This window comes from Anolis sagrei, chromosome 4 (genome assembly GCF_037176765.1).
Source record: "Anolis sagrei isolate rAnoSag1 chromosome 4, rAnoSag1.mat, whole genome shotgun sequence".
NCBI lineage: Eukaryota > Metazoa > Chordata > Lepidosauria > Squamata > Dactyloidae > Anolis > Anolis sagrei.
This window is the reverse complement of record NC_090024.1, coordinates 192,212,667-192,240,175: the sequence shown is the minus strand read 5'-3', so window position 1 is coordinate 192,240,175 and position 27,509 is coordinate 192,212,667. Positions and strand designations below refer to the sequence as shown.

The following is a 27,509-nucleotide window of genomic DNA, read 5'->3' as shown; positions in this document are numbered from 1 at the left end:
GCTGACTGACGTATTCCCGACGTAGGCCACACACTTCCGCTGCGGGGCGGAAGTGACGTTGCCGTTAGTTCGTATTATGATGGCCGCTTGGGGTGATCTCGTCACGCGGTAACTGTCTCCCAGCGGCGGCGAGGGGGCTTCATTCGGTGCAGAGTCGGCGGTGGCTTAGGTCAGGGTTTGTTTTGCACCGGGCGGTTTGCCTATTATCCGGCGTATTTGGCGTACGATTCGGTTCTTGGCGCATCATTCCATCCTTTGCGCATTATTTGGGAAGAGTCGAGACAAGGCGGCAGCGAGGAGAGGCGTGTGCGGCCCTCGGGGGCTCGGTTCCGCCCCTTTCGCCCGGGTGAACACCTCCTCTTCCCCATCTGGAAGCCAGGCTCCAGCTCTTCGGCGGCCTTTCTCTCAGCGGAGGCGCTTTCCTGGAGGCCGGGTAATGGGCCTAGTCGTCTTTTCTCCCTGAGGCCTGACCAGATTCGACTTCCGCTTTCTCTAAACGGGGTCACTTGCTCGCCCGCGGCCAATCGGGTCCCTTTGCCAGTTAAAAGATGCCCCTGTGCTTCCCTCCCTCGCCTTTCGGGGCCGGGACCCGCCTTCCCGCGCCTTCTTGGGACCCCCTTGCCCCCTTCTCTCCAGGAAATGAGCCTGATTTCCACCCGCTACTGGGATCATGGCCCCCAAGGGTGGAGTACACCCCTGTGAGAGTAGGGTCGATTGAGCATAGAAATAGGAAGTCATCCCCGTATACGTGATTCTTAGGGACAAAATAATCCCCCCTCTTCTGGAAGAGTTATTATTATTATTATTATGGGGGGAAGGGTGTCGCCCCTGAAGCCATATCGCCAATTCCACAACAAGTTACATTTTTCAAAATTCAATCCTCAGGGACAGAAAAAGACCGGAAATCTTCAGAACTGAGACCCAGACAGCAAAACAAACACCACAGGGTTGTTAACCCTTCCCTATGCTATCCAAAACTTATCAACTCACACACTTGTCTGGAGTTACACTTAAAAATGTACCAGTTCTGACTTACATACGAATTCAATTTAAGAACAAATCTTGTTTGTAACTGAGGGATTGCCTGTATTTCCACCTCATTACTGGTGCCGTTGGCAATTTTAAATTAATTTTAATTAGATTTTTAAAAATGTAACTTAAATCCAATAAATGTAAATGTGTATATATTTTTTAAAAATCAGAAGAAGCAAACACTAAAATAATCCTATGGTATTCCCACTCCATTACTGGTGAGAGGCTGGTTCTACCCATTCAAAGATTAAACTGGGCACCTACTGTGTTATATGTAATAGCTTACGAACCTCGGTAGTAACATTCACTCACAACTGAAAGTGAGTGAATGTTAAAAATGGTTGAAAAGGAGGTGGGATTAAAGAGGAAGACTAATTGCACAGGGCAGTCATACTTATTTTGCTACATGTACTCGGCCATTTCCTGTCTCAAGTATATTATAAACCTGATGGACAACAGAGCCCGTCCAGATGTGGGTAAACAAGTCCTAGCATTCTTTAGCCATTGGTTATTCTGGGCTACTAAGGCTACTGGAAGTTGCAGCTTGACAACATCTAGGTTAAAAGACAAAAATAGCAGTCTCATCAATGAGAAAGCTGCTCTGTTTCAGCCATCTTCCTGGATAGAAGTAGGCCATAGCTGCTTGAAACACATTTCCAAAATGCCTGTTAAAGAGGTGGTGAAGCAGTATGTTGTAGCAAAACAATAGAACAATTATTTGGGTTTTTTTCCCCAGACTTCTTTCTAAAATACGTATTGAGCGGAAGCATCTGTTTTTAATAAGGAACATTTATACAGTGAAGAATTTTCTTTGGTGCCCTTCCATGGTCCCTTCCATCTGTTTCACTGAGATTTAATTGGCAATAACGCAGTGAATGGAGCAGCAGTAAATTTTTCTTGTAAATATTCCGAACCCAGCCTCCTCAACTTTACTATTGGATTGACATGTTTAACATCCTGTTTAGCATCCTGCAATAGTTTTTGGTATTTTACAGTATACCTTTGCTTTCAAAGATATATGAAAATAGTAATAGGAATTCCTTGCCGTATCATTTCACCATACAATGCATTTCCATACAATGACACTGGCAGTTTGTTATTGTTGTTTTGCTGTAAAGTGAGAACAGACAAGTTACAATGTTTTTGTGGCAGTCTGCATATGAGAATATGTTGCTGTCAAATCTTGTTTCCCAAATCATAATGCTAATCAGAGGCTTTAAGTGTTCCAATTTTTTTTTACTGTATATGACAGGAAGTGATTGGATCCCATCTGCTTTATGAATAGTCAAAGAAAAATTCTTGGGTGTGTTGATTAACAGAAACCCTTCTGTATATATTGATGCAGGACACCTGCCAGCTAACTGGCATTGGGCCAAGGAGTCCTAGATTTCTGCAGCTGATCGGTAACATCTCTTGATCTCTAGACTTCAAGTCAGTTCAGATTTTGATCACACTCAACAGGTACTCAGAGATAAGCCTGAGAACTGTACATTTCATATTCAATTTAAAGTGTGTATTATTCTGGCCACCCAGTAAGCATTATGTTATTGTCAGTGGCTGCTTATCAGAATAATTTGTAGATGAAAATGCTGCTCTCTAGTGTTTTTTTCTTTTGTTCTACAATGTCTGGAGAGTCATATGATTCCCAAGCTCATCCTAAATTGATTTCTGTTTACATTACTAAAGGGACATTGGATTTCCCTCCAATGTTAGCTGATAATCACCTGGTTCCTCAAAAGCTCTTGGACCATATAACTCAAAGCTACACACCCATAGCAAGATTGTTTTGATAGGATGAGAAGACAAGTGCAAGACACTTTGTTTTTCAGATACAAAATACATTTTGCTTGATAGTACAGGATAATGGAAGTATGAGAGTGGTAATGTGATTTTTAGTGAATCTTGCTGATGTGAGTAGATTTTACCTTTTGCAGCACTAGTATCATTTACTGTAAAAACAGTCAAACTTACATTTTTAAAAAGAGGTGCTAAAAAGATTTCTTTAAAATGTGTAAATTTATATTGTGTGAAATTAAACATTGGTGATATGTTTTTTTTAAAAAACCCATCAACTTCTTTCTTTGTTGAAGAACTACTACCCAGAAAATTATCCAGAAAGAAATGTTGGCACTTGTTGCAATTATAATTCCTCAGTTATAAGAAAGTATATGTATTCAAAGGATATTTGAATTAAGACCGTGTTCCTGAATGTTTTGTTCAAATTCATTTTTAAAAATTGGTCCTTGTTTGACTAAAGAGACATCAATTGGCTCTGAAATATCTTTTCAACCTTTTCACTGAATAGCAGTGAAGACTGGTTCATCTTTATAGGGATATTTGGGAGAGAGAAAATAAAATTCTAAAGAAAAAAAATGAACTTCTTGAAAGCAAAATCAAACAGTTCAGTTTTCTTGATTTATGCAGCCAGGCCTGTTGTTTTTACAAATGCTGCATGATGCAGTTGCTTTCAGTCTAATTTTTTTTGCTACCCAACCTGTCTAAAAATATTTCTTATAAGATACTGTATACAACATGCATGTATAATGTATTTCAGAATATGCAGTTGGCATGACCCTATTCTTATTCATAACTGTCATGAACTATTGGTATGAAAATTCATTTTTGTGAAAAAATTGTACTCTATTTTGAGTTTCAAAGGTGTGTTTTGTAGCCACAAAGCCTTTTATTACCCACTCATTGCTATGAAAGTATACATTATGTGAATATACAAATCTGTTTTATGCATTCAAGTATTTTTTGCTTTCAGTTAATAAAGGTCGGGGAAGATTTTTCTTTTTTCCAATAGGTGAAGAGCTTTTTTGAAGACCAGAAATTGAAACTTTGTATTTTTTTTAAAAAAAAAAAAAACACCAAACAAACGACCCTTAAATTATCTGGCTGTAGAAGATGGATCTTCTTTGCAGCCACTTTCAAACGCAAGTTCATTTTAAATGAACTGGTTTTTTTTAAAGAGGCAATTACTTTTCACTGTCTCCAGTCTTCCTTATCATTCAAATGGACTTACTTTCTCCAGTAGTTATTATTCATCCTTTCTGAATTTTGAACGCGGGTGTTTCCTTGGCTGTGTGAGGAAGAAACATTTTTCTACTCTTTTACTATCAATTCATCGATTGAGTGTTGATTCGATCTACAGGAAAATACCTGGAAGTATTTGAAGAAGGAGCTGATCAAGGTATTTTGATTTTACAAAGTATTGGTTTGTAAAGATTTGAAGGCTGTCTTATTTGGCCTGCACTTTGAAAAAGCATCACAGCAGTTGCTAAAATGAAATGGAATTAAATTAGTAGTTTCACGAGTGGCTCTGTTTCCTCTGATTATTAAATCATTGTAGGATTTCTCCCTGAAAATTGAATTCAGCACATACCTCTTTTAGCCAGCTGTAGCATTATAGGAATTAACTGAAACCTCTTTAATATTCATCACATAATTATGACCTTGGTTGTGCCATTATAAACATTGGGGGTAGGGATTGCTTGACCAGCAAGTCAGTTTTGAGGCCCCATTTGGAAGGAACAACTTCAATTATTATTATTATTATTATTATTATTATTATTATTATTATTATTGCGTCTCTCCGATGCTTGGTATGGGGACAATTTTGCCAAGTTTCTGTGGCCCAGACCATTTTGGGCCCAGAAAGCTTCTTTTCTAACACAGGAAATAATCAGTAATTTGACTTCCGTGTCATATCCTATTGGAAAAAAAGGATTCTCCTGGACCTAAAATGACCAAGAAGGGGCCAAATATATGGTGAATGGTACCATAAGAGGCATTTTGGGGCACAATGTTTTGGGATGGGAAGAAATGTGTGACTCTTCAGGGAGCTAGTGCATCTTCTAACTTGTATTATGTTATCGATATTATTATAAGGAAACAATTTTAAGGGGAGCTGAGCCGGTAGTACCAAGTCTAGATAGAAGTGGGATATTGCTAGCTACCTGGAATATTTTATGAGTTATGTTTGCTCATGTGAAGGCTTCATTTGATTTATCCCTGTTGGTTTATTTCCAAGATCATATTGCGAGGAAGATACTTGCAGATCCAGTCTAGAGAAGATTGTGCCATATTAAACCAAACTTTGACCAGCTGGCGCTGAGAGGATAGTAAACATATAATTTGCCATCAAGTCATTCTGCTACCAGTTTCTGGTATTCAATTCAACATGTCTAACCAAGATGACTGTTACTTTTATTACTATTCTAAATGTAGCAAGGTTTGTATTTACCTTACTTCCGATCTTGTCTTATGTTTGCATTATTACAACTTTAGTGTGGCCTGATTAATTCAGTAAATTGTATTTAAGGCAAACATTCTTTTAAGTTGTAACTTTTATTATGAGGGTGGACAGACTACTTGTGGAAACTAATTGCTGTTTGGCAAGGATGCTAAAATCTACTACCTCTAGCCTAGTGTGAAAAGATATTCACAATATACAGCAATGTACATGCTTTCGCTGCACATAAATTCAGCCAGTTGTCATGACAAATTTTACCTGTGTAAATGCTACCTTTTGATTCAATTTGGTTCATTACTGCTTACTTGTTTATTGTTTTCATTATTTTATTGTAGTAGCCAGTTACCATAGTTTTTCTTCCTGATGGAGTAGCGCTTACTAGTGGAACAAGGTGTAATTCAGTCCAACTCCCTGCCATGCAGGAAAAAGCACAATCCAAGCAAATTACACCTCATTGTTTACTTTAAAATCTGTTGGGAAGGGTTACATGAGCTTTTGGGCTTTTAATTTTTATTTTTGCAGCGGAGGCAGTGAGTTAGAAAGGAAAATTGTTTGGCTTGTGACATGAGATTTTATTCATGCCGAGTTTTCAGCCTGAATCTTCTTAATTTGGTTCTTTTTCTCTGTTTCATTTTCCATAGGGGAAGAGTTGCCCCTTCCGTCACTGTGAGGCTGCCTTGGGAAGTGAAACTGTTTGTGCTCTCTGGAAGGAGGGACGATGTTTTAGAAATGTCTGTCAGTTTAGACACATGGAGATCAATGTAAGTGCTTATCTAATATTCTGATAGTATATTTGGTGTGAGAACTGTTCTAGTAGGTCATTTTTTGGAAGCTTGGTTATGCTAGTATTGAGCATTTCTTTGCACAGTTATGAAGAAATAAATGCAATTTAATGTTAGCAATGTATTGTGACTAAAGTGATTATTTACTTTGCAATTTTAAAATGTCATCGCTGCTTTGTTTTGAGCATAAAGATGTATATTTGAAAAACACTTCACAGTGTGAAAATTATGGTGTTCAGAATGACAACACAATATTTTGTATAATACTTAGCTACTAAGTATCATTCTAGCTTTATTCTGATTTTAAAATAGCTGTCTCGGGTTAGTGATATATTATTTATGAATTAAAAAATTATATCGTGTCCTAAATCACTGAATTTTAGGCAGCTTACAAGTAAAATTGATTTAAGTAGCTAACACAATTTAGACTATAAACATAACCCACCATTTAAACAAAGCAAACTTAAGAGGTTGAATTTTTATGTATGTATTTAAAGAATTTTTACCCAGCTACTCAGCTACAATGACACTCAGAGCGGCTTACAATATTTTAGTTTGCTCTCATTCTTCCAGTGTATGTAAGATCAATAATTACATAAATATTACATAAAACATGCGGTGTCTTCCTGGCTGCCTCCTTCCTGCTCAATGGCCAGCGAAAAGATGCTGGGAGGGGCTCTCAATAACTGCTGGGTGAAACATGGTGGAATCACTTGGAAACCACAAGGACATCAATTAGTCCTCAGAAGCTTTGATTATAATCCATGTTTTCACGCAGCACCAGAATGAAACCATAATTGCTTCCATTGGGTAGGGGGAGGGGTGAATTAGCATCCCACAATGGATGAAGCAGCAGTTAGTGGCTTGGATCCAGCAATGTCCTGCCAGTGAGATTGAAACAATTGGTACAATAGATTTCTATTTGCTATGCAATTCTGCTTGAAGAATAATGTTTGCATTAGTAGTTACAACCGATCTGCAACGATTACTGCCAGTAGCCCTCACTGTCTAAATAACACACTTGAGCATCTACTTAGTAAAATAGTGGGTGCTTGCATAGGCAAGAAACAAGTTAACTATGAAAAATGATATACACATTCAAGTTTTTAGTACCACGTGCTCCTTGTTGTAGATAATTTATCTACAACTGGATTTGAAATAACAGAAAAAATGCAGAATGAGAAACAGGTGAAAAATAACTAGCCAGCATCAAGAGTGCCCTATGATTGAGCAGAATGCCTTTTCACTCAGACTCTGTGCTGATTGTCTTCCCAGATGTGTTCCAAGCATACTTTGCTGAAGAGATCCCAACCTCCTTTTTTTTGTTGAGACAGGGAAAGTATTTGATGCATACACAGAACACTATATGCAGATCTTGGATTCTAGCTGTTGCTGTGAATCATTTTTCATAGGCGACTTTTCATCCATTAATTGATGAGATTTGTTAAACAAAGGAAACAGTATTTTGTTTTGAGTCCTGCTCCCAATCAGTTACTTAGATTGGAAAAGTCTATGTTACTGATGTCATGTCATTGTGTTGCTGCCTGCTGGTGTAAACTATCAGGTCATGCTAATGGACAATTTTATTCTGTTTCATTTTCAGAAAAAACGCAGTGAGATCCCATGTTATTGGGAAAAACAGCCATTGGGCTGTCTGAAGTCGAACTGTGCGTTCCACCACACTAAAGCACGTTTTGTGGATGGTCTTTTCTTACCTCCAAGCAAAAGTGAGTTGTGTTTTCATGACTGGAAAGCTTCTCAGCTTTAATATTTCTTCTAGGTATATTAAGGAAAATAAACCCGGCTCCTTTAGTTTGTTTCTTTTTTTCCCAGCAAGAAAATCACAAAGGCATGAACTGTTGTTCATAAAGTATCTAAAACAGCTAGGTGCATAACAAAAAAATATTGTGAAACCAAGCAATACTAAAGTTTGGAAATGTAGTCATGTGGAAGTAGCTTCATAAAGCAAACTATTTCAAAGTCCTTCTTAGGGTTCAAGTAACTTCATCTATCATATTAAAACTTGGTTTTTGGAATGTCTTTTGGCACAGTCATCTTTCTGTCTATGGAACTGTTTCATAAAATGTCTTTTATCAGGCAAAGTTGTTTCCACATAATGCAGCTGTTTAGGTAGGACCTTTATTTCCTTATTGTTTTCATGAAAGCTTCTGTCTTACCACTATCACAAGTCAAATTTATACATTTGTGGGGCTTTTATCTCTTAATATCGATAAAGATGAAATGGACCTAAAAAGAAGAATTAAGATCATCTTGGATGGTATAAGTTCCAAATAGTAGTTGATAGATATATTGTGACTGCTAGGATTGTTGATGCTGATCAGTGTGACGGATTCTTAATTACAAATTCTGAGTTGAATAGTTGTTGCTTACAATAGCACCATTAAATTCATGAGATTTAAGTTAGCTATAACAGAATTTAAGTCTGATTGATTTCATTGAGTCTACAGTAAGTGTGGTTAGGTACGATTCTAACTTCTTGGTTCTGTTTGTAGTTTATATCTCTTTCTATTTCATTTAAGCTGCTATTCCAAATGTGCTTGAGCCCCCAGAAGAGGAGATAAAGATCTCAGTGCAGCAGAATAAACTTTCTGTTCAGTCCAATCCATCTCCCCAACTGCGTGGGGTAATGAAGGTAGATAGTTCTGAAAATGTACCGAGCCCCGCTCATCCACCAGTAGTTATCAATGCTGCAGATGATGATGAAGATGATGATGGTAAATAAAAATTTGTTCTCCTAAATAATTACATTTTTGTATTGTTTAAGTTTTTTATTTAGGTTTTTTTAAAAAAATACAGCACCATGTATCATCTGGAAGCATTACTATTTATTGGTTACTGTGTCTTTTTATTTTGACTGATATCTACCATAAAAACCGGGGTACTAGACGACTTTTTAGGCATGTAAATCCTTATAAAATGTTGGGGGTCATCTAGTACCCCGGGTATAAAAATAAAATAATAAAAAAATTACCGGTAGAGCCTCTTGGGGTGGATGTCTTGGCCATGGGCTCCCCTCCCACCCTCCTCCTCCTCCGCTGCCTTGGCACATGGCAGCCTCCTGGTCAAGCTCCCTGTCGCTCATCTCTTCCTGGCTTCCATGGGCAGGTCTCGCGAGAAGCGCCTCTTCTCCCGCGAGACACCGTTGTCTCGCAGGAGAAGAGGCACTTCTTGCAAGACCTGCCCGGGAAGAACAAGAACGGCCTGCGCAGAAGGGCTTTCCGCCCTGGTCAGGCTGCTCGCCTTCTTCCTGTCCTTGCGAGACCTGGACAGGAAGAAGGCGAGCAGCCTGACCAGCGCAGAAAGCCCTTCTGCGCAGGCCATTCTCTTTCTTCCCAGGCAGGTCTCGCGAGAAGCGCCTCTTCTCCCGCGAGACAACGGTGTCTCGCAGGAGAAGAGGCACTTCTCGCGAGACCTGCCCGTGGAAGCCAGGAAGAGATGAGCGACAGGGAGCTTGACCAGGAGGCTGCCATGTGCCAAGGCAGCGGAAGAGGAGCGCTGGAGGCCCTTCTTTCAGTCCAGGCTGGTGAGAAGCGCTGGATTGGGGAGCTGTCTTAAACGGCGAATATATCCCCAACTCTGTATTTTTGTTATTAAAGTTGGGGGGTCGTCTTATAGCCCCAGTCATGTTTTACCCCGGAATATACGGTAGTTTATTACAATAAGAATAGTTGAAAAGACCAGAAGTATGTTAAATCATGTAACGCTTAAAACAAGATAATTCAAAATAGTTGAATTGAATGATTGAAGCCTGTTAAAATGTAAACCATAAGACTCGTGCATATTTTGATAATAATCAATTAATCCTAATAGGATTTAATAAATGGAGTATTTTAAGACCGTGTTGGAATCACTCCAGTGTTGTTTCCATTCACGCTTCTAAGGGAAATGTAGTTACCAGGTTGCCAAAACAAAGGATGCTCTCTTCCATGACCTCCCATAGGGCATTGCACCCACCAGTTGGACATGGAAGGACTTTCCAACAGACCTCATTTTTCAGGCAGGAATACATGCTCCTTTTAAAAAAAAAAAAAATCAAGGCCATATAGAATTGTAAACATTGCTCCCAGCACATTGAAGCCAGACTACATTACATTGCAGCACACATAGCCCTCCATATCCACAGAGTCTGTATCCATAGATCCAACCAACCATGGTTTGAAAATATTTCTTTAAAAGTCCTAAAACCAAACCTTGTTTTGCCATTTTATATAAGGATCATCATTCTTGACATGAAATAAAAATAATCATACTACTATGCTGTTATATATAATGAGACAAAATCAGTGAGTTGTTATGTCACGGGGGTGGGTGAAACCTATTGAAAATTAATGAATAATGACAAAATATTTTATTCCCTTTTGTTATGTGCCTTAAACTTATTTCCAACTTTTGATGAGCCTACATGGGATTTTCTTGGCAAGATTTGTTCAAAGAGCATTGGCTTATGTCTTCTTGTGACGTTCGAGCGTGACTTGCCCAAGGCCAATGGGTTTTCTTTGGACTCCAGATAGTAGTCCTACAGCAAAACCACTACACTAAACTACACTCTATCCAGGAGAGGCTGTAATTAATGAGAGATTATGCCGTAGATCCTTTACCAAGTTAATTGCCTAAATAGCTAAAGGCACCAGATCTCATTTGATGTTAGAAGCTATGCCATTTCACTCCATTCAGTACTTGCGTGGGTGGCAAGCATTACGTGCTTTAGGCTGTATTTCAGAGGTTGGAACCAGCAAAACCAACTTTGGGTATTCGTTTCCTAAGAAAGCTCCATGAAATTCGTGAGGTCATCATGAATTGATAGGTGACTTGAAGGCACACACACACACAAATCCTTTAAAATATTTGCTTAATGTCATAATTCAGCACTAATCTTCATCAAATGTGTAAGAAAATGCACTTGAAATATCCGTAGGTTTATATATGCCAAACTATTTTAGTTTTCCTGTAAACACGTGGAATTATATTCTACTACTTATTTATTTCAGATCAATTGTCTGAAGAGAATGAGGAAGCTAAAATTCCTCAGCAATCTTCTTCAGAAGTTCGTAATGGATTGCGAGTAGTTCCTACTCAAAAACCTATGACTAGCACAAACCAAGATAAAGGTAAGGAATATTGTGCTTGAGAGAAACAACCTTGATGATCCCTTAGGAGGAGATTAGCTTTGTTCATGTCTTCCAGCTCCCTTTTACCATTGCTTTAATAAAATGTTGTGTCTAAAGAGAACTTCTTGTTTTGATGAAGCTTGTACACATTAAGCAGTATATATATATATTTAAGGGGGGGGGGGATTTAGTCCCACAGAGAATCTCAGTAGATACAGGAGATGTTCCATTTCAGACATATTATTTCCACATGAGGAAAACTTCCCTTGAACATGCAGTACACATGCAGAACACAGGAGTATTGCTAATGCATCACTTGGTGCCAAATGTTGCTATATCCAACATTGGATTTTGTTGCTTGTCCATCTGAGCACAAAATTTAAATTTGAACTTCCTGTGATTTAAAATCTAATGCATGTGAAACTGAAAAATTGAGCGCTATGAGGACAAATGTGGGAAATCAATGTTATGGCGCTGTATGAAAAGATTAGAGCTGGATAAGTTGAGAAGTCTGTTCTTGTTAGCTGTTGTATGTTAGCATATTGTGTTTCAAAAATGGATAGTTTTGTTTTTGTGGGGAGGGGTAAAATATACTTTTGTTTTCTGTAATTTCTCTCAGTATGTGTCTTTGATTGATTGATTGATTGATTGGAGGTTTGTTTCTTTGAATAAAAATAAAAATGTAAAAGAAAAGAAGTATGTTCTGTGTCCGCAAGAAGCCTTGTTGGAAATTCCACATGAATGTTTTACAATAGGAATTGAAACTTTGTGGCCTTCCAGGTGGTGTTGTACTGTAATACTGAGATCTTCACAACATTGTCTGCAATGGCCAGGGCAACTGGTAGTTCTGATTCAGCAATATCTAGAGGGCTTAATTATACCCACCCTTTAAAAATGAGCTCTGCCTGCAAGTTCCCAGGCCTTCTGTCGGCCCTAGAAACATTTAAATAGGTGCTGCTTAAAAATGGCATTTGTATATATACACTCTTAAATGTAACTATTGTGGAACCATCTTTTAGAATGTTCTAGGACAGGGATCCTCAAACCTTTTAAGCAGAGGGCCAGGTCACAGTCCCTCAAATTGTTAGAGGGCTGGATTATAATTTGAAAAAAAACATAATTTGAATTCCTATGTACACTGCACATATCTTATTTGTAGTACCAGAAAAACCTCTTTTAAAACAATATAATAATTAAAATGAAGAACAATTTAAATAAATATAAACCTATTAGTATTTCAATGGGAAGTGTGGGCCTGCATTTGGCTGATGAGATAGGATTGTTGTTAGGTTGACCCTGAGTGAAGGACAGGGCCATAATTTGAGTACCCCTGTTCTAGGATATACAGGGAGTCCCTTATTTATGAACAAGATAGGTTCTATAGGTTTGTTCTCAAGTTGAATTTGTATGTAAGTTGAAACAGGTACATTTTGTATGTGTAACTCCATATATATATATATATATAGAGAGAGAGAGAGAGAGAGAGAGAGAGAGAGATATCTTTGGATAACATACTCTCTTACTCTCTACAGAAGTTTTCACCTTTCTATCACTTGATAATTGGATTTTGTTGTGGAAACAAGGATTTGGTGAGAAAGCTTCAGTGGAGACACCTTTTCTCCATGAATTTCTCTCCCAAGGGGTAGATTTCTCTCTCTTCCTGTTGTCTCATCCCTGTTCTTAATTATTCATGTCAGATGTTTGTGAGTCAGGGGCTGCCTTTACTTAGAACCCAACAGTAGGAATTGTGTTATAAATATTCCAGTGTGTTAAAAAGATTGGTAATAATTGCCAGGACTAAGCAAAACTATTTGTAACGGTTTTTATATGAATGAAGGGGCAAGTACTTCAAATGTGCCCTACTGATAGTAGGAAAGACAGTTAAAGCCCTGAGATTCTGACTTCTTTTGTAATAGAATATGCAGATGTGCATTATAAATTGGCTAACTTAGCAGTGGTTCTCAACCTTTGATCCTCCAGGTGTTTTGGACTTCAAGAAATTCAAAGTTGTTGGGAATTGTGGGAGCTGAAGTTCAAAACATCTGAAGGACCAAACATTGAGAACCACTGGGCAAGAACTTCTACTTGTTAAGAAATGATAATTCCATTCCTTCTCATTTATCCTTTGATTTCATTCTGAAATGGGATGGGCAGTGCATATCTCCCAAAGCTAATAAAAATAGTATTCTTCTTGGGGTTGTGTAGATGATGGGACTGAACTAACGTATTCCAGGCTGCAGTGCTAAAGTGAAGAGAGGCCAGTATTTCGTATCTGTCTTTACACTGTTTTTCCCCCCTTGCATGCCTTGTTTGAAAGAAGCTATGTTTGTTCTTCCACATCACCTTTATATGTGAAATTGTTATATTTTCCAGATGGTAATTTGAATTTTGGGATAAAGACACTTGAGGAAATCAAGTCAAAGAAAGCGAAACAAAAAACAAAGCATCTATTTCGTAAGTTCACTCTTTTCCCCTGGTGATTTAGGTTAGAATGAAGTCTTGTTTGAAAACGCCAATGTGCTTGGTATCTGAGAGAGTATACTACTTAGTTCCGTAATCATGAGATAGTAATGAATTGTGCATGCCCTCCTGTTGTAGCAGATCAGAAGGTTTATATCAGCATATTAAAAGTGTACCTCAGACGTGTTGTCAAATGGATATACCCTGTTTCCCCGAAAATAAGACATACCCTTGAAAGGAAGACCTAGTAGAGGTTTTGCTGAATTGCTAAATATAAGGCCTTCTCTGAATGTAAGACCTAGCAACGTTGTTTTTGGAAGCATGCTCCCCCCGGTGGCCAGAAGCTGCAAGACCATCCCTGATATACAAGTGGCCCAGGAACTGCTGTGGGATGTCATTACAGTCTCTAGACAATGTGAGGGAGCCAGGCACTTCACAGCCCTTATTTTTTGTGGCTCTGTGTGTGAGAACCAGAATATTTATTATATATTGACAACTACTATAAAGTATATAACAAATGTTCATTTTTTCATTCAACAATAAATGTGAATTCTTCTTCATGGAACAGTAAGGCATCCCTTGAAAATAAGACCTAGCGTATCTTTGTCAACAAAAATTAATATAAGATGCTGTCTTATTTTTGGGGGAACAGGGCAGGAAACTGTTATCCTCTGCTGTAGTCCATATTTTGCAGGATTGTTTTTAAGGACTACTACTAATAGTTTTATTAATACTATTGCCATATTAGATGTGTTTAACTTAGAGTAATCTTCTCTTCCTTTAGTGCCTCTTATGCATTCTTCACAATTTCAGCCTTGAAGTCCTTAATAGTTATTACATTGTGGTAGTACTACAGCTTGATGTCATACTCTTCTACTTTTTTCAGCCCATTCTTCTAGAATTGCTGCTCAAACCCAGGCCCATCCAGGCCGCGATAATGAAAATGAACGTGCTATGGTCAGAACTGTAACTTTATCGACAAAGGATGGTAATTACATAGTTTTATCTCTGTGACCACTAGAAATGAGTGGCAGTTACTTGTGAATGACTAGATCAGTCACATCAGCAGTACATATAAGCCAATGCAAGGACAACGCTGGATTACATTGTGTTCAGTGTCATGAATGAAAAAAAAGTTGCAAATTGTAGACAGCAAAGACTATGAAATGTTACTAATATTTACTTGCAGATGCAAGGAAATCTGAAAGTATGCATGTTCCACAACTCTGCATATATGGTGTCCGACAAATCTGCAAATGGCCACCATGAAGCCATAACTTTGTTTGCTTCAGTGAAAGGAATTTTATATGTCAGGTTATGTCAGTTTGTTCAGCCAATTGTACTCAAAACCATGTTTTTAACAATACTGCTTTTTAACTGCACCAGCTTTGCTTTGTGGTAGGAAAAGGGTTGCATCCATTTCAAATAGAAATAAGTAACCTAATCTTGCAAAGAGTTTACTGTGAAGAAAACAGATTTTTCTCCCAAATTTTGTAGTGCAGACATGGTTGAGTCTCTTGTAACCCAGGGCCATCTGTTTTAGTTCTTCTAACCTAGGGATGGACATAACATAAGTTTGCTTGCACAGGTCCTTTCTATCTAATAGAGGCTTTTGCATTGTACTAATCTGCCTATGAGCCCCTGGTGGCACAGTTGGTTAAAAAACCACTGAGCTGCAGAACTTGTTGACAGAAAAGGTGCAGGTTTGAATCTGGGGAGCAGGTTGAGCTTCAACTTCTGCCAGACTAGCAGTTCAAAAACATGCAAATGTGAGTAGATCAGTAGGTACTGCTCTGGCGGGAAGGTAATGGCGCTCCATGCAGTCATTCTGGCCACGTGACTTTGGCCTTGGAGGTGTCCATGAACAATGCCAGCTCTTTGGCTTAGAAATTGAGATGAGCACCAACCCCCAGAGTTGGACACAACTGGACTTCATGTCAGGGGAAAACCTTTACCTTTTAAAAATTTGCCTACTCAGATAAAGAGCTTAACTTGTATTTTCTGTTCTAGCACAGTAATTTTTGTAATCCAGTGCTCTTACACTGTAAATTGTTTATACTCAGATGAGGGTTTCTACTGTTTTTGTGTTTTTCCTATTTAAAAGGCAAATGTGAAAGTTGCTTGCATTTTTTTGTCTCAGGTGAGCAGCCTAAGATCCAATTGACTCTTGCAGAACGACTGGGGAAACGGATGGCTCCCACAGGTAATATATATGTATGAAGATTAAAAAATATTTCTGGAATATTTGTTGCTTTACTCATTAATAATTCCCTGACTTATCTACTTGCACTTCAAAATGCTTTTTGGATCAGGGGTTATAGTTATATAATACAATTTGAATCTTGTGTTTGAGAAAAAAATGCTTAATAAGGATTGCAATATCCTATTTATGCATAAGTACCATATATACTCGAGTATAAGCTGACCCGAATATAAGCAGAGACACCCGATTTTACCACAGAAAACGTATTGACTTTATTATAAGCCGAGGGTGGGAAATGCAGCAGCTACTAGAAAATTTCAAAATAAAATTAGATACCTGTAAAATTACATTAATTTAAGCATCAGTATTTTTTTAATTTTTACATAAAACTGTAATTTAAGATAAGACTGTCCAACTCTGATTAAACCATTATTCTAACCTCCTTCAATGTAAATGTGCTTACATATCCTTCCAATAATAATAGACTAAAATAATGGAAATGCAATAATAGAGTGAAATAATAAATGTAATACTAATAATAATAGAGTAAAATAATAATAATAAAACTAATAAATGTAATAGTAACAATAATAGAGTAAAATAATAAATTTAATAAAAAATAAAGAGTAAATTAATGTAAATGTCATAACAATAATAGAGTAAAATAAGAAATGTAATAATAAAAATAGAGTAAAATAATAAATTAATAATAGAGTAAAATAAGAAATGTAATAAAAATAATAATAACAACAGAGTAAAATAAGAAATAACTTTGACTCAAGTATAAGCTGAAGGGGACTTTTTCACCCTTAAAAAGGGGCTGACAACTTGGCTTATATTCGAGCATATACGGTATTTAAAATGCTACAATGTAATATATACATAATATATTTGTAGGAGGCATACAGAGCTAGAATTTAAAAGCAAAGCAGAACCTTGAAATTTAGCCCTTTTGTTTTTTATCGTAAGTTGCTGAGACTGACCTTCCTACAAAACGTAACCTTGCTGAAAGACTGGGAAAAAGAATACATCCCTTGGAGAATGCAGACAGAACACCAAAGACAGGTATGTTTGCTGAATCAGCAAAACGAATGCAACACCTTAGATTATTATTAGAATGTTTGATTTCTTCAAATGTGATGTTTCTGGTATTATTAGGTTGCTTTTTTAAAAATAAAAAACCTGCATTTTGGAGAAACCAGAATATGATGCACAGTTTTTTTTTAAAAAATGGTAAGTATCTTTCTAACTTGTCTTTTAGTACAGGGGTTTGTGATTAAAATACTCATTGAAGACATCTATTTTAATAGGTACAAGGAGTTGTAGAACAGGCAGACCACACTGTCAGTTCTTCATACCCAGAACTATATATCCAGTCTTCCTGCCTATAAGCACGGTTATTTTGTGCCAGAAACCATGATAACAAAAAAGTTTTAAAACCCTGTGCAGCTTTCCATATTATTTCTACTCCTTTCTGCAGTGCCAGTTCGTACGGCTGTTAAAGAGAGACTGGGATTCCCATTTGGGCAGAAAAAGATGGCAACAGGTATGTTGTTTTTATACTAGAGTATGTTCAATATGTAATTGAAGGCTTTCATGGCCGGAATCACTGTGTTGCTGTGAGTCTTTCCGGCTGTATGGCCATTTTCCAGAAGCATTCCCTCTTGACGTTTCGCCTGCATCTATGGCAGGCACCCTCAGAGGTTGTGAGGTCTCAACCTCTGAGACCTCACAACCTCTGAGGATGCCTGCCATAGATGCAGGTGAAAACATCAGGAGAGAATGCTTCTGGAACATGGCCATACAGCCTGAAAAATTTACAGCAACTCAGTAAACTATATTGTTTATGTAAATGTTTGCTGTTTGTTGTGGCACTATGGTGTGCTTTTTGTAAGCCGCCCAGAGTCCCTTCATGGAGATGGTGGTGGGGTATAAATAAAGTTTTATTTATTATTATTACCACATGGTTTTAGTTGAATAACTTGGACTCAGTGGAGAGCATACAGTGCAGTCTTGTGTGTCTCTATTCCCAGGTCCCATTGGTACAGGGATAGCCTATAGATCCAATATGTCAAAGGAATGCAGCATAACAAGGGTCTACCAGCCTTTGTTGTCTTGTCCTGGATTCATAACTGTTTCTTGGGCTTTCTGGGAGAAGAATTCTTATTTCCAATAGCCATTATCTGGTTTTTAACCCATATGATGCATCTACCACTTTCTGACTTGAGGGTCTGCTTAGTGTATGGATCCTACCAACTGATGGAATATGAGGTGTGCATCTCTAGGATATGAAATCAGTGATTTTGAATGGTGCTGAAAGATCAGAAACATCTGATATTTCAACATCTGTGATAAGCTTCTTTCTTGGAGATATATAAATGGTTTGGGTCGCATTTCTTTTTCCAAAATAATTCTTTATAACGTCATTTTTATTCTAATGCCATAGAGAATGCTGCCACACCAGAAGTTGAACTCCTCCACATGAAAACACTTGAAGAAATCCAGTTGGAAAAGACTGACCAAAGAAAGAGGACAATTCAGCCAAAGCCCAAGGTTACAGTATCTTGGACTGCAGATGATTCTGGTTCATGCGCAAAACCATCTCTTGCAACCAGGATCAAAACCTTTTCTGAAGCCTTTGCTGACAGAAAACAGAAACAAATTGAAGAACAGAAGCAGGGCTCTGCTGTTGTTACTGCCCCTGCAAAAATAAAATTGGAGGAGCCTTCTGGCAAAGACAAAGATTTTGGAGAAGTGCGCATCAAAACGTTAGAGGAAATCAAGCGGGAGAAAGCTCTTCGAATGCGGCAGAGTGCGGACAGCAAAAAGACACAGCTGCAGCCTGAGAGAACTCCATTTGAGAGGAGACTGCAGTGCATTACAAAACCAACAGGTGCTACATGTTCATAATATTTTTTACACTTCCAAATAGCTGGTATGTACTTGTATTGCTTTTATCTAAAAGAGTCATGTTGGCGGAAGAGGAGAGATTCAATCCTTTTGTCGTTTTGGCTCCTGGCCTATGAATATAGCATCGATACTTGTTTTTTAACTTTTTGGAACTATCAAAAATGCAGTGGGCCACCTCCCCTTTGTTATCTCCATATAACTTCAGTGAGTAACCAACTAGCGGTAACAAGATGTAATGGTTCCCGTACCTTTTTCCTATCAACACAGTCTTCCTTGCATGGGAACCTTTTACCTAGTAGTTTTCTCAGGACACAACTACATTGCCATATAATCCAGATTATCAAAGCAGATAGTACACATTACCAAAGCAGATAATCCAGATTATCTGCTTTGAACTGGATTATATGAGTACACTGCCATATAATCCAATTCAAAGCAGATAAAATGGATTTTATATGGCAGTGTAGAAAGGGCCTGAGTTTCTCCTTTCCTCAAGCTCAGAAAACCAGAAATTCATTCGATGATATCTTAGCACATGGGATCACACATTTCACAAAAGTATGATCTTTCTTGGTTTAAAATTCTCAAAAAGTTGTGGTCTGGGATTTCCAAACTGATTTCAGAATTGCCTGTCCCAAAACCACCAGATGAGGCATACTGTTGTGATTTGCATTTATTCCAGGACACAGTACTTAGTGTCCCTCCAAATCTTTCACTTCATTTGCTTTGGAATCTGTAAGACTGGCTTATGTCATATGAACATGCTGCAAAGACATGACCTATGAGTGGTATAATATTGTGTTAATGTAAACTGGGATGGAAACATGCTGCGAGATGTGTGTTTGGTGTGAACAGACATTTCTCAAAGAAAAAATGCATACTATCTGGGTCAACCACAGTTGTAGTAAACAATTCAGTTTGAGCAGTAGAAGAAATTGCTTGCTCTCCATAATTGGGTATACTAGTAATAATATACTAGTAATATACTAGTAATAACTGATGATAATACAGTCCATTAGCATCTAGACTAGAGCTTTCCAAACTGTGTGTCACCTGTAGCGTACAGCTGTGTCACATGAAAACCGCCCCCCCCCTCCAAAAAAGACTTACTGGCAGTCGCTTGGAGGTAGTGCTTTGGCTGTCTCAGAGAAGGACATTATGAGAAGCAGTGGCGACAGACACGCAGGCAGCACTGAACCCAAGCCTCCTCTACCCTCTTCCTTCTTGTCTTCGGCTCTCCGCTGTGTCCCCTGATGGCAGCAGCCAAACTGTGGCCCCAACCACAGCCAGGGAGGAGGAGGAGGACAGCAAGGATGCAGATAACCTTAAAGGCATACAGTCTAACCCCTTTCAGCCAAGAAGGAAGACACAGAGAAATCCTGAGGGGATCCCGCTGGACTCCCAGGGAATCTGTACTTCACTGGAGTTAGAAGAGACCCCCAGAGAACATGCAGGTGTCAGCCTAGCAGGAACGCAAAGTCAAAGCACCCCTCGATGGCCTTCCAGTCTTTTTTACACTTCCAAATAGCTGATATGTCTCTGTTTGACTATAATCAATATGGTGTTTTAACAGACACTGGAAAGGAAGAAAAACCCCAGCTGGCACCGACCTCAAGAGTGTCCAGAACAGGATCTACTGTCAAGGTGAATGTTCTTTGTGCTGCCTAGGAAAACTTCATATTCTGTGTTCTTGAGGTTTGTTGTGTCTTTTTGCTTCACTGAGCCTTGACTGCCAGACTGGGCAGGCTTCTTATATCAAGGGCTGCATTACCTTGGATGCAGTCTGTTACAAACCACACACTGACTGTGGGCAGAGCTGAGGTCAGCAGCCGGTGGGGCTAAAGCCATATGCCTCTCCCCCCTCCCGCCCACCTGCCCTATTGCGACAATGAGAGGTCTGTTTTAATAAAAACGTGAACTGATCATTTAGAAGGGGAAAATATCTTGCAGGTCACATGAGCTCATTCACAAAGCCCCATTTACTCTAGCATTGCAGGGTGCCTATCTGTCTGCTTTATTGCATGGCCAATAGTAACTGAGGTGTTCCCAGCTGAAGCACTTTGTCATTTTGCGTGACTATGAATTCAACAACTAGTTAATTATCTGTGGCAATGATGTTGAGAAACCGACCCTGTTCTGGGGCTTCTCCAGTCCTTGGTGGGAGCCTGGGTCTCTTTTAAAATCCACCAATCTGTATTTTAGCAGGTTTTTGTGAGATGCAAGTACTGTATATCGCACTCTGTGGAAAGCTTATATAGATTTTCCTTTGATAAGATCTCATCTTCTCATCCTCTTATTTTTCTGTGTATTACCCAGGTTTTGAATGACAGTGTGAGCAGTTCACCAAAAGTCCATGTGAAAAGCCTCCAAGAAATAAAGAAGGAGAAGCAAGAAAGTAAGCCACAGGAGAAACAAGAGGCTGTGGCAGCTGTGGGGGGTGATGCGGCAGAAGCAAAAGCCCTCATGACAACAAATCCTGCATCTCCTGTGAAACCGAGGGAAACCCAACTGCTTACAAAGAGACTGCTGGAGGGGTCCAAGGAATTAGCTGTAAAGAAGATGCGAGAGTCAAAAGTTTCATCTCAGCCTCTCGGTCAGATAATTAAAGGTAAATGCCTTTTTGGCAGTTTCCTAAATAGTGGGGAGGCTCGTATGGTTACTATGTTGCCAGAAGAGATCACAATGGGCCTTTTAAAAGTCTGATATCAGTATTACTCACACTTATAACTCACACGTTTTTATGCTGAAGAATAAATGAAAGATCTTGCTGGCAAATGCCCATGGAACAACCCCTCTTGCACCTGAAATTCACAAAAAGTATGTATCTAGATTCTATAGTCCATGAAGATCTTGGGAAATGTATCTATTATATCTCTCAGACAGATACGCCTGACTTTTTATTCTTAATCTTGTTTTCATGGATCTCAAGTTCTTCTAAAGTAACCTGAACAGCCCCCAATATTTTAATGCTGGTAAAAAAGAAAATGCATTATTTGTTTAATGTTAAAGCACTGGGGCGGTTCTGCCCAAGGAACCACTGCTCTGCTTAGCTTCGTAATTTGCCACTTAGTGCCATATTTACCTGAAAATAAGACACGTGCTCATATTAATTTTTGCTACAAAAGACGTATTAGGGCTTACTTTCAGAGGAATACCTATTTGTTCATGTACAGCAATTTCTCTCCATTCATTTCTTCATGTAGCAAAAATTTACATTTATTCTAATACGGTGATGTCATCTTTTCCTGGAACATCATTATAATATTACTCCAATATTGATTTATATTTAATTATATATTATTATTGTTATTATTATTTTAAAATACATTATGTCCATTGTGTGTTACAACAGATGTACTACCAGTGTCTATCTGGTTAATGGTCTTCACTGGGGCTTCTTTTTGGGGTAAAGATTATATTATGGTTAAGTCTTGTGTTTCTGCTTAGGTCTTTTGTTCTGGGAAACAGGATATGCACCTGACTTGCCTCTACTTTAGATTTTGCTAAACAACTGACCTCAGCAAGTGACACAAACCCATGGCATTTGCAATTTGTATGACTGGTGCTGTGATAAAGAAGGGCCTTAATTTCATTAACTAAAAAATCCCTGCTTTCAAAATACTGCAACCTGATCATTCTACATGAAAACCAGATATAATATGTGTGTTCTGGGAATGTATAAAAGACATTATAGGTATAACTTAAAGAGTATTTTATTGACATTGTATTCTGTTCCATTTTTGAAAAAGACTTCCAAGAGGAGAAGTGCATTTCCAAGGAAATTGTGCATTTCTCTGTAAAGTTAGAGAGGCTAGGAACAAACATGATCAGTCAGCATTTACTGATTGGTAAGGGGTTGTGTTCCTATTCCAGCCAAATCCAAGGTGAATGTGGAGCCATCAGCAGCCACCTTGTCTCCACCAGAACATACATTGAAGCAAAAAACACATATTGCATCAGTGAAGCCTCTGGTAAGATAACTGCCATGTATTTGAATTAGCAATACTTCACCGTGAAAAACTGTGGTAGCTGAAGGTGTTAAGGCTCTCTCTCTGGGTTTGCTTAAATGGACTTTATTGTTGCATTTTACAAAATAGGAAATTAGAGCAAAGGGTGTATGGGGAGATATTGTTCTATTTATTTTAGGAGAGCCTAATTTCTTGTTTTGAAAAAGGAGGAAAGAAATGGTTTATGTGCAGCCATTAAGAAAATATGGCATTGGAGGGAAACAACCTTTCCTGAAGGCTCAAGGCCGGGCACAACACAGTTAAAAATACATAATTAGAAAACTGTATGTAAAATATGTGTTATCAAAGGCTTTCGTGGCTGGAATCACAAGGTCGCTAAGAGTTTTCTGTGCGATATAGCCATGTTCAAGAAGCATTCTCTTAAGATATGAGTTTAAAATTCATGTTTTAAAATTGACAGGGTGGGTAGGCCTGCTGAAATAGATAGCATAGTGCGGTGGTTTCCGCATTGGATTGGGACTACGGCAGACAGCGTTTGAGTCCCCACTCAGCCATGGAAACCCATTGGCTGACCATGGGGAAGTCACTCTCTCAGCCTCTGAATAGATCTTGTGAAGTATGTCTGTGTTTATGTGTGTGAGAGCCAGAGAAATTGAGATGACTGCAAAGCCACTTACTTTTCCTTTTTTTCCCCCAGGCAAAAGTGGAGGAAATATCTTCAAAGAGGTAATGGCTTGATTTATATTGTACATGACAGGGATTGTCTATTACAATTGCAAGGCAAAGTGAATTGGAGTGTTTACTACTGTATTTCTTCAATTGTATGATGCTATCAATTCTAAGACGCACCCTAATTAGTTCAGAACATAGTAACTGGACTAGTTACACAGAAACATTGAGGAGTGAGCATATCATCCTTATACTAACGTCACTCCATTGGTTGACAATTAGTTTGGATGCAAAGTGCAAAGTATTGCCTGTGATATCTAAATCTCTACATGGTTTGGGTCCAGGTTACCTATGGGATTGCCTTCTCCTGTACAATCTGCCCCTGACAACACTGATGTTCTCCGTGGGGTGGCTACTCCATCCAGTCAGAACCCAATTGGTTGCCTTCACCCAGAGGACCTTTTTGTTGACTGCCCCACAACTGTGAAATGACCTGCTGGGAGACATCCAACAGCTAAATCATCTGTGGGAATTTAAGAGGCAACTGAAGACCCATATCTTCCAACATGCCTACTAAAGGCCGTTCCTCACAGCCATATAACCCAGAATATCAAGGCAGAAAATACCACAATATCTGCTGTGGTTACTGTAGTTACTGTCTTTTCTCAAATCTAATGTTCAACTTTTTGGCCAAATTACCTCCCCAAATTTAGGAGTGCATTAGGTTCACATAATATGGTAATCTTAGTTCTGAGTCAAAGCAAAAGGGGAAGCTACTTCAGGAGCACCTGGAATTCCTATTTGAGGGACGTCATCTCGAATTTAAGGTCCACAGCTCATAGCTATGATATCCTGAGATTTGTAGTTTGATGAGCCATAACAGCGGAGAAAGACCAATAATAATAATCATCATCATCATATTTTATTTATATTCTTCCCTATCTCCCCAGGGGAACTCAGGGTGGATTCCAACATACAATGGCAAACATTCCATGCCACCATAGGACAAACAATAATCCCAGAAAAACCCCATGTGTAAAAACAATATTAGAACCTAACATCAATATATTAAACTAAACCTAATCAAACAAAAATTATATAATAACATAAAATCGGAACATAAAACATCCACATTGATTTACAGAATCAAACTATTATTTACAAAGTTGTGTAGGTTGATTGTGTGGCCAGTGACGATAACTGGGCTAACATGAACTAGCAGAGCCCAGATACGAGATAGTTCTTTGGTGTTCTAACACTTTTGTTTTTAAAGAAGGAATTGTAAGTATGCAGCCACTGTAATGCGCACCTCTTTTGGCCAAGTTACAAAGATTGCGCTTTTTGCCGCTGCACTTTACATTCACCACCAAATCCTTTTTTTGGTTTCAGGGTTTTGAAAATTGAGGTGTGCATTAGATTCCATGGCTATTCTATTGCTATTCTTGATATATAATGTACATTGGGCCCTTGATACTTGGACCCCCCATGGATAACTAGATCCATGGGTACTGAAGCCCTCTCGAAAAGGATACAATTTCTCCCTTTGAAATATATAATGCTGTTGGCTTTTTCCCTTTTCCCCAAAGGTCTGAACTCCACGAAGAGAATTGGGCAACCGCCTCGAAGCCAGACATCGCCTTTGATGGATTAAAGAGTCTCATACCAAACGAATCAGGTCCTCCAAATAAACCATGTGCAGATGAAGATGAGATAGAAAAGCTGATGTGGGAAATAGCTGATGGCACGTTGGAAGATGAGATTGAACTTGAGCCAGGAAAAGATCAGGATGACCTCCTGCTTGAACTTTCAGAAATGATTGACAGTTGAGTGTCCTGTAGCTTTTTTTTGAGACTATAGGTGTATATTTTGTTGTATAGCTAAGAATCCCCCCCCCCCCAAAAAAAAAATAGGCGAAGAGTTACAAGTCTTAAAGCACACTTGAACTGGTTGAAGAAGTTGGCTTAGTTGGATTGTCTTGATGTATCCTGCTGATCAGAGAAATGTCCTTGTATGATTGCCGTTATATTATTCTGACCACATCAACTACCTTGCGAATGAAACCATGAACATTTCAACTGGGAAGATCTGAAACCATCCATAATCCCTCACAGACTCTGCTTGCTCTACAGACTCAACGAACCTCATGAATAGTTTTATTGAACTGTTGTGCTCATATTCTGGCTGTGTGGCAAAGCTCAGTTTCTGTGATTCAAAGCTTTCTTTTGCATTGTAGCAGTTTGAGGGTCATTTCTGGGGATTTGAAATTAATCTAACAGCTCTTTGAGTCATGTAATTACTTTACATGAGATCAGTAGTACTGTTTAACATTTAGAGAAAGGGAAAATGCAGAATGCTATTGGACCAAAAATGCTGCCACAGCAGGGGTGGGAGCTTTTAAAGTTGAACAGTGATGCAATATGTTTAGAACGAATACTAAAGAGCATGGTTTATCTGCCTATTTGTTATGTCACACTTTGTGTGGTTTCTATATATTCATGAAGAAATTTTAAGAAATCCTATTCTTACTCTTGTATTCATATTGCAGATAATATTGAAACCGCATGCCTTCAAGGGACATGCAAAGTTGTTCTCAGGTTACCTTCTCCTTTCCTAAACTGACAATGTGATGGCCCATGTTGCTGGCATTGCCTGAGCCATCTTAAGCATAGCTTTGGAATGGCAGAGTGAAGTAGTTGAAGGACTTGTTTCTTGTGTACGCAATCTACCCCACAAGATCCATGGAGTTCTTAGCTGTGCACTCGTCTTCACTAACTTTTATATTTTCTTGGCACCCCTTTTTTCAGCACTTTGGTCCACACATGAGCTGTGTTTGTGGATTTTCCACAAGCTGTGCAGTGGTTCTTTGGATACTTGGTTGTACTGTGTATTCTACCATTGCTGTTTATTTTTATGTCTATATTTTATGCAATCACTGTTTCTTTATTTTTATGTCTGCTATTTTAATTAATCAAATTAATTAAATGGAACAGAATATGTTTATGATTGGATTCATAGCATTAAAAAAGTTGTTTGATACTAATGTAAATATATACTGTTTAATTGGGCAACAGGGAGGGGGAGACGTTCACAATTCCCTTTCAAGTAGTACTATAGAAGGAAAAGGTTAAACTGAGACTTATATTCAAATTTATTTTAAAAATGATATGTCTGCCATTCTAAACACTGCTCCAAAGAAGTTGGAAACAATGATCCTCCACTGCATTGAAGGACAATAGAATCTCTGGCTTTGGGCAAATTAGTCAAAAGAACTTGAGACTGTGAAAGACTTTTCCATGTTCGCAAGAGCTCCTGCCTGCTTAAGTAATATGTTCCACTTATCAACACTTTTCTTCATTCTATCCTACCTGCATAAGAGAATTCCACTTAGTTTGTATATACTGTATTTCATTGCATAGCAGTCATTTTTATCCCTTTTATTTTTTATTGAAAAAAGTTGTGTGCACTCAGTGAAAAAAAAAAACGTACCAGTCTTATGTACAGTGTGCTAGCAGCTAGCTTCCCTTCCATGTGTCTTGCTGCTCTAAGCAGCTTTATCTGCTTGCCTCCACTTTCAAGAAGAGTGCTCCATCCACTCACCCTTCTGCCCACCTACAACCTTTTGGGCATGGCCTATGCTCCATTCACTCGCTCAACCCCTTTCAGTGCCATGCCTGAAAGGGGGCAGGCAAGTGTGTGAGTGATAAAGCATTAACAGCGCTTGAAAAAGGTCGGGTGAATAGGCAGACGAGTGAGTGAGTGAATGAATGAAGTGCCAGCTGTGCCCAAAAAGGAATGCCTTTGCTGAAAGAGGGCAGACAAGTGGGTGAAACTTTAGGGCAGTAAGATATGTGGAAGCGAAGCCTAGCTGCTAGCATACTGTTAACAGTGGGGAGGCGGTTTTCTTCCACAATACCAAATTTGCCATCTGAAAAGGGTGGTGGGGGTGCAACTACTATGCAATGAAATAGGGTATTCCATTATCTTTTGCATATATTTCTCTTTGTTTTGTATTCAAATCATTGTATCTAAATCAAAAGTGTTAACTATTTCTTTAAAGACAGAAGTATTTGTGTTTTACATAAAGCTGATGTCAGAAAGGTG

The 27,509-nt window shown here is 38.6% G+C and overlaps 1 protein-coding gene across 8 annotated transcripts; it reads left to right on the top strand.

The window, feature by feature from the left end:
• Window positions 1–58: 58 nt before the first annotated feature.
• On the top strand, window positions 59–27,509 carry ZC3H11A (zinc finger CCCH-type containing 11A). 8 transcript variants are annotated; one of them, XM_067468027.1, is made up of 19 exons: window positions 59–169; window positions 2,378–2,493; window positions 3,800–4,225; window positions 5,066–5,266; window positions 5,929–6,048; window positions 7,673–7,796; window positions 8,610–8,804; window positions 11,079–11,198; window positions 13,572–13,652; window positions 14,545–14,646; window positions 15,799–15,861; window positions 16,831–16,926; window positions 17,342–17,407; window positions 18,308–18,754; window positions 20,345–20,415; window positions 21,088–21,379; window positions 22,645–22,742; window positions 23,437–23,465; window positions 24,995–27,509. In XM_067468027.1, the coding sequence occupies exons 4-19, from the start codon at window positions 5,216–5,218 to the stop codon at window positions 25,233–25,235; spliced, it is 2,196 nt and encodes a 731-aa protein (XP_067324128.1). In that variant the 5' UTR covers window positions 59–169; window positions 2,378–2,493; window positions 3,800–4,225; window positions 5,066–5,215; the 3' UTR covers window positions 25,236–27,509. The 8 variants fall into 8 exon arrangements, with proteins under 8 accessions (XP_067324128.1, XP_067324131.1, XP_067324126.1 ...); XM_067468026.1 differs by lacking the exon at window positions 59–169 and adding an exon at window positions 345–433; XM_067468030.1 differs by lacking the exon at window positions 59–169 and having other exon boundaries at window positions 341–2,493; window positions 4,187–4,225.

What these genes read in the sequence shown, in the direction of transcription:
- ZC3H11A (XM_067468027.1), top strand. Translation starts at nt 5,216, where the DNA reads ATGTCTAACCAAGATGACTGTTACTTTTATTACTATTCTAAATGTAGC. An exon ending in TGATGATGAAGATGATGATG is followed by an intron (nt 8,805 to 11,078) that starts GTAAATAAAAAT and finishes TATTTATTTCAG; the next exon opens with ATCAATTGTCTGAAGAGAAT. An exon ending in AACTTTATCGACAAAGGATG is followed by an intron (nt 14,647 to 15,798) that starts GTAATTACATAG and finishes TTTTTGTCTCAG; the next exon opens with GTGAGCAGCCTAAGATCCAA.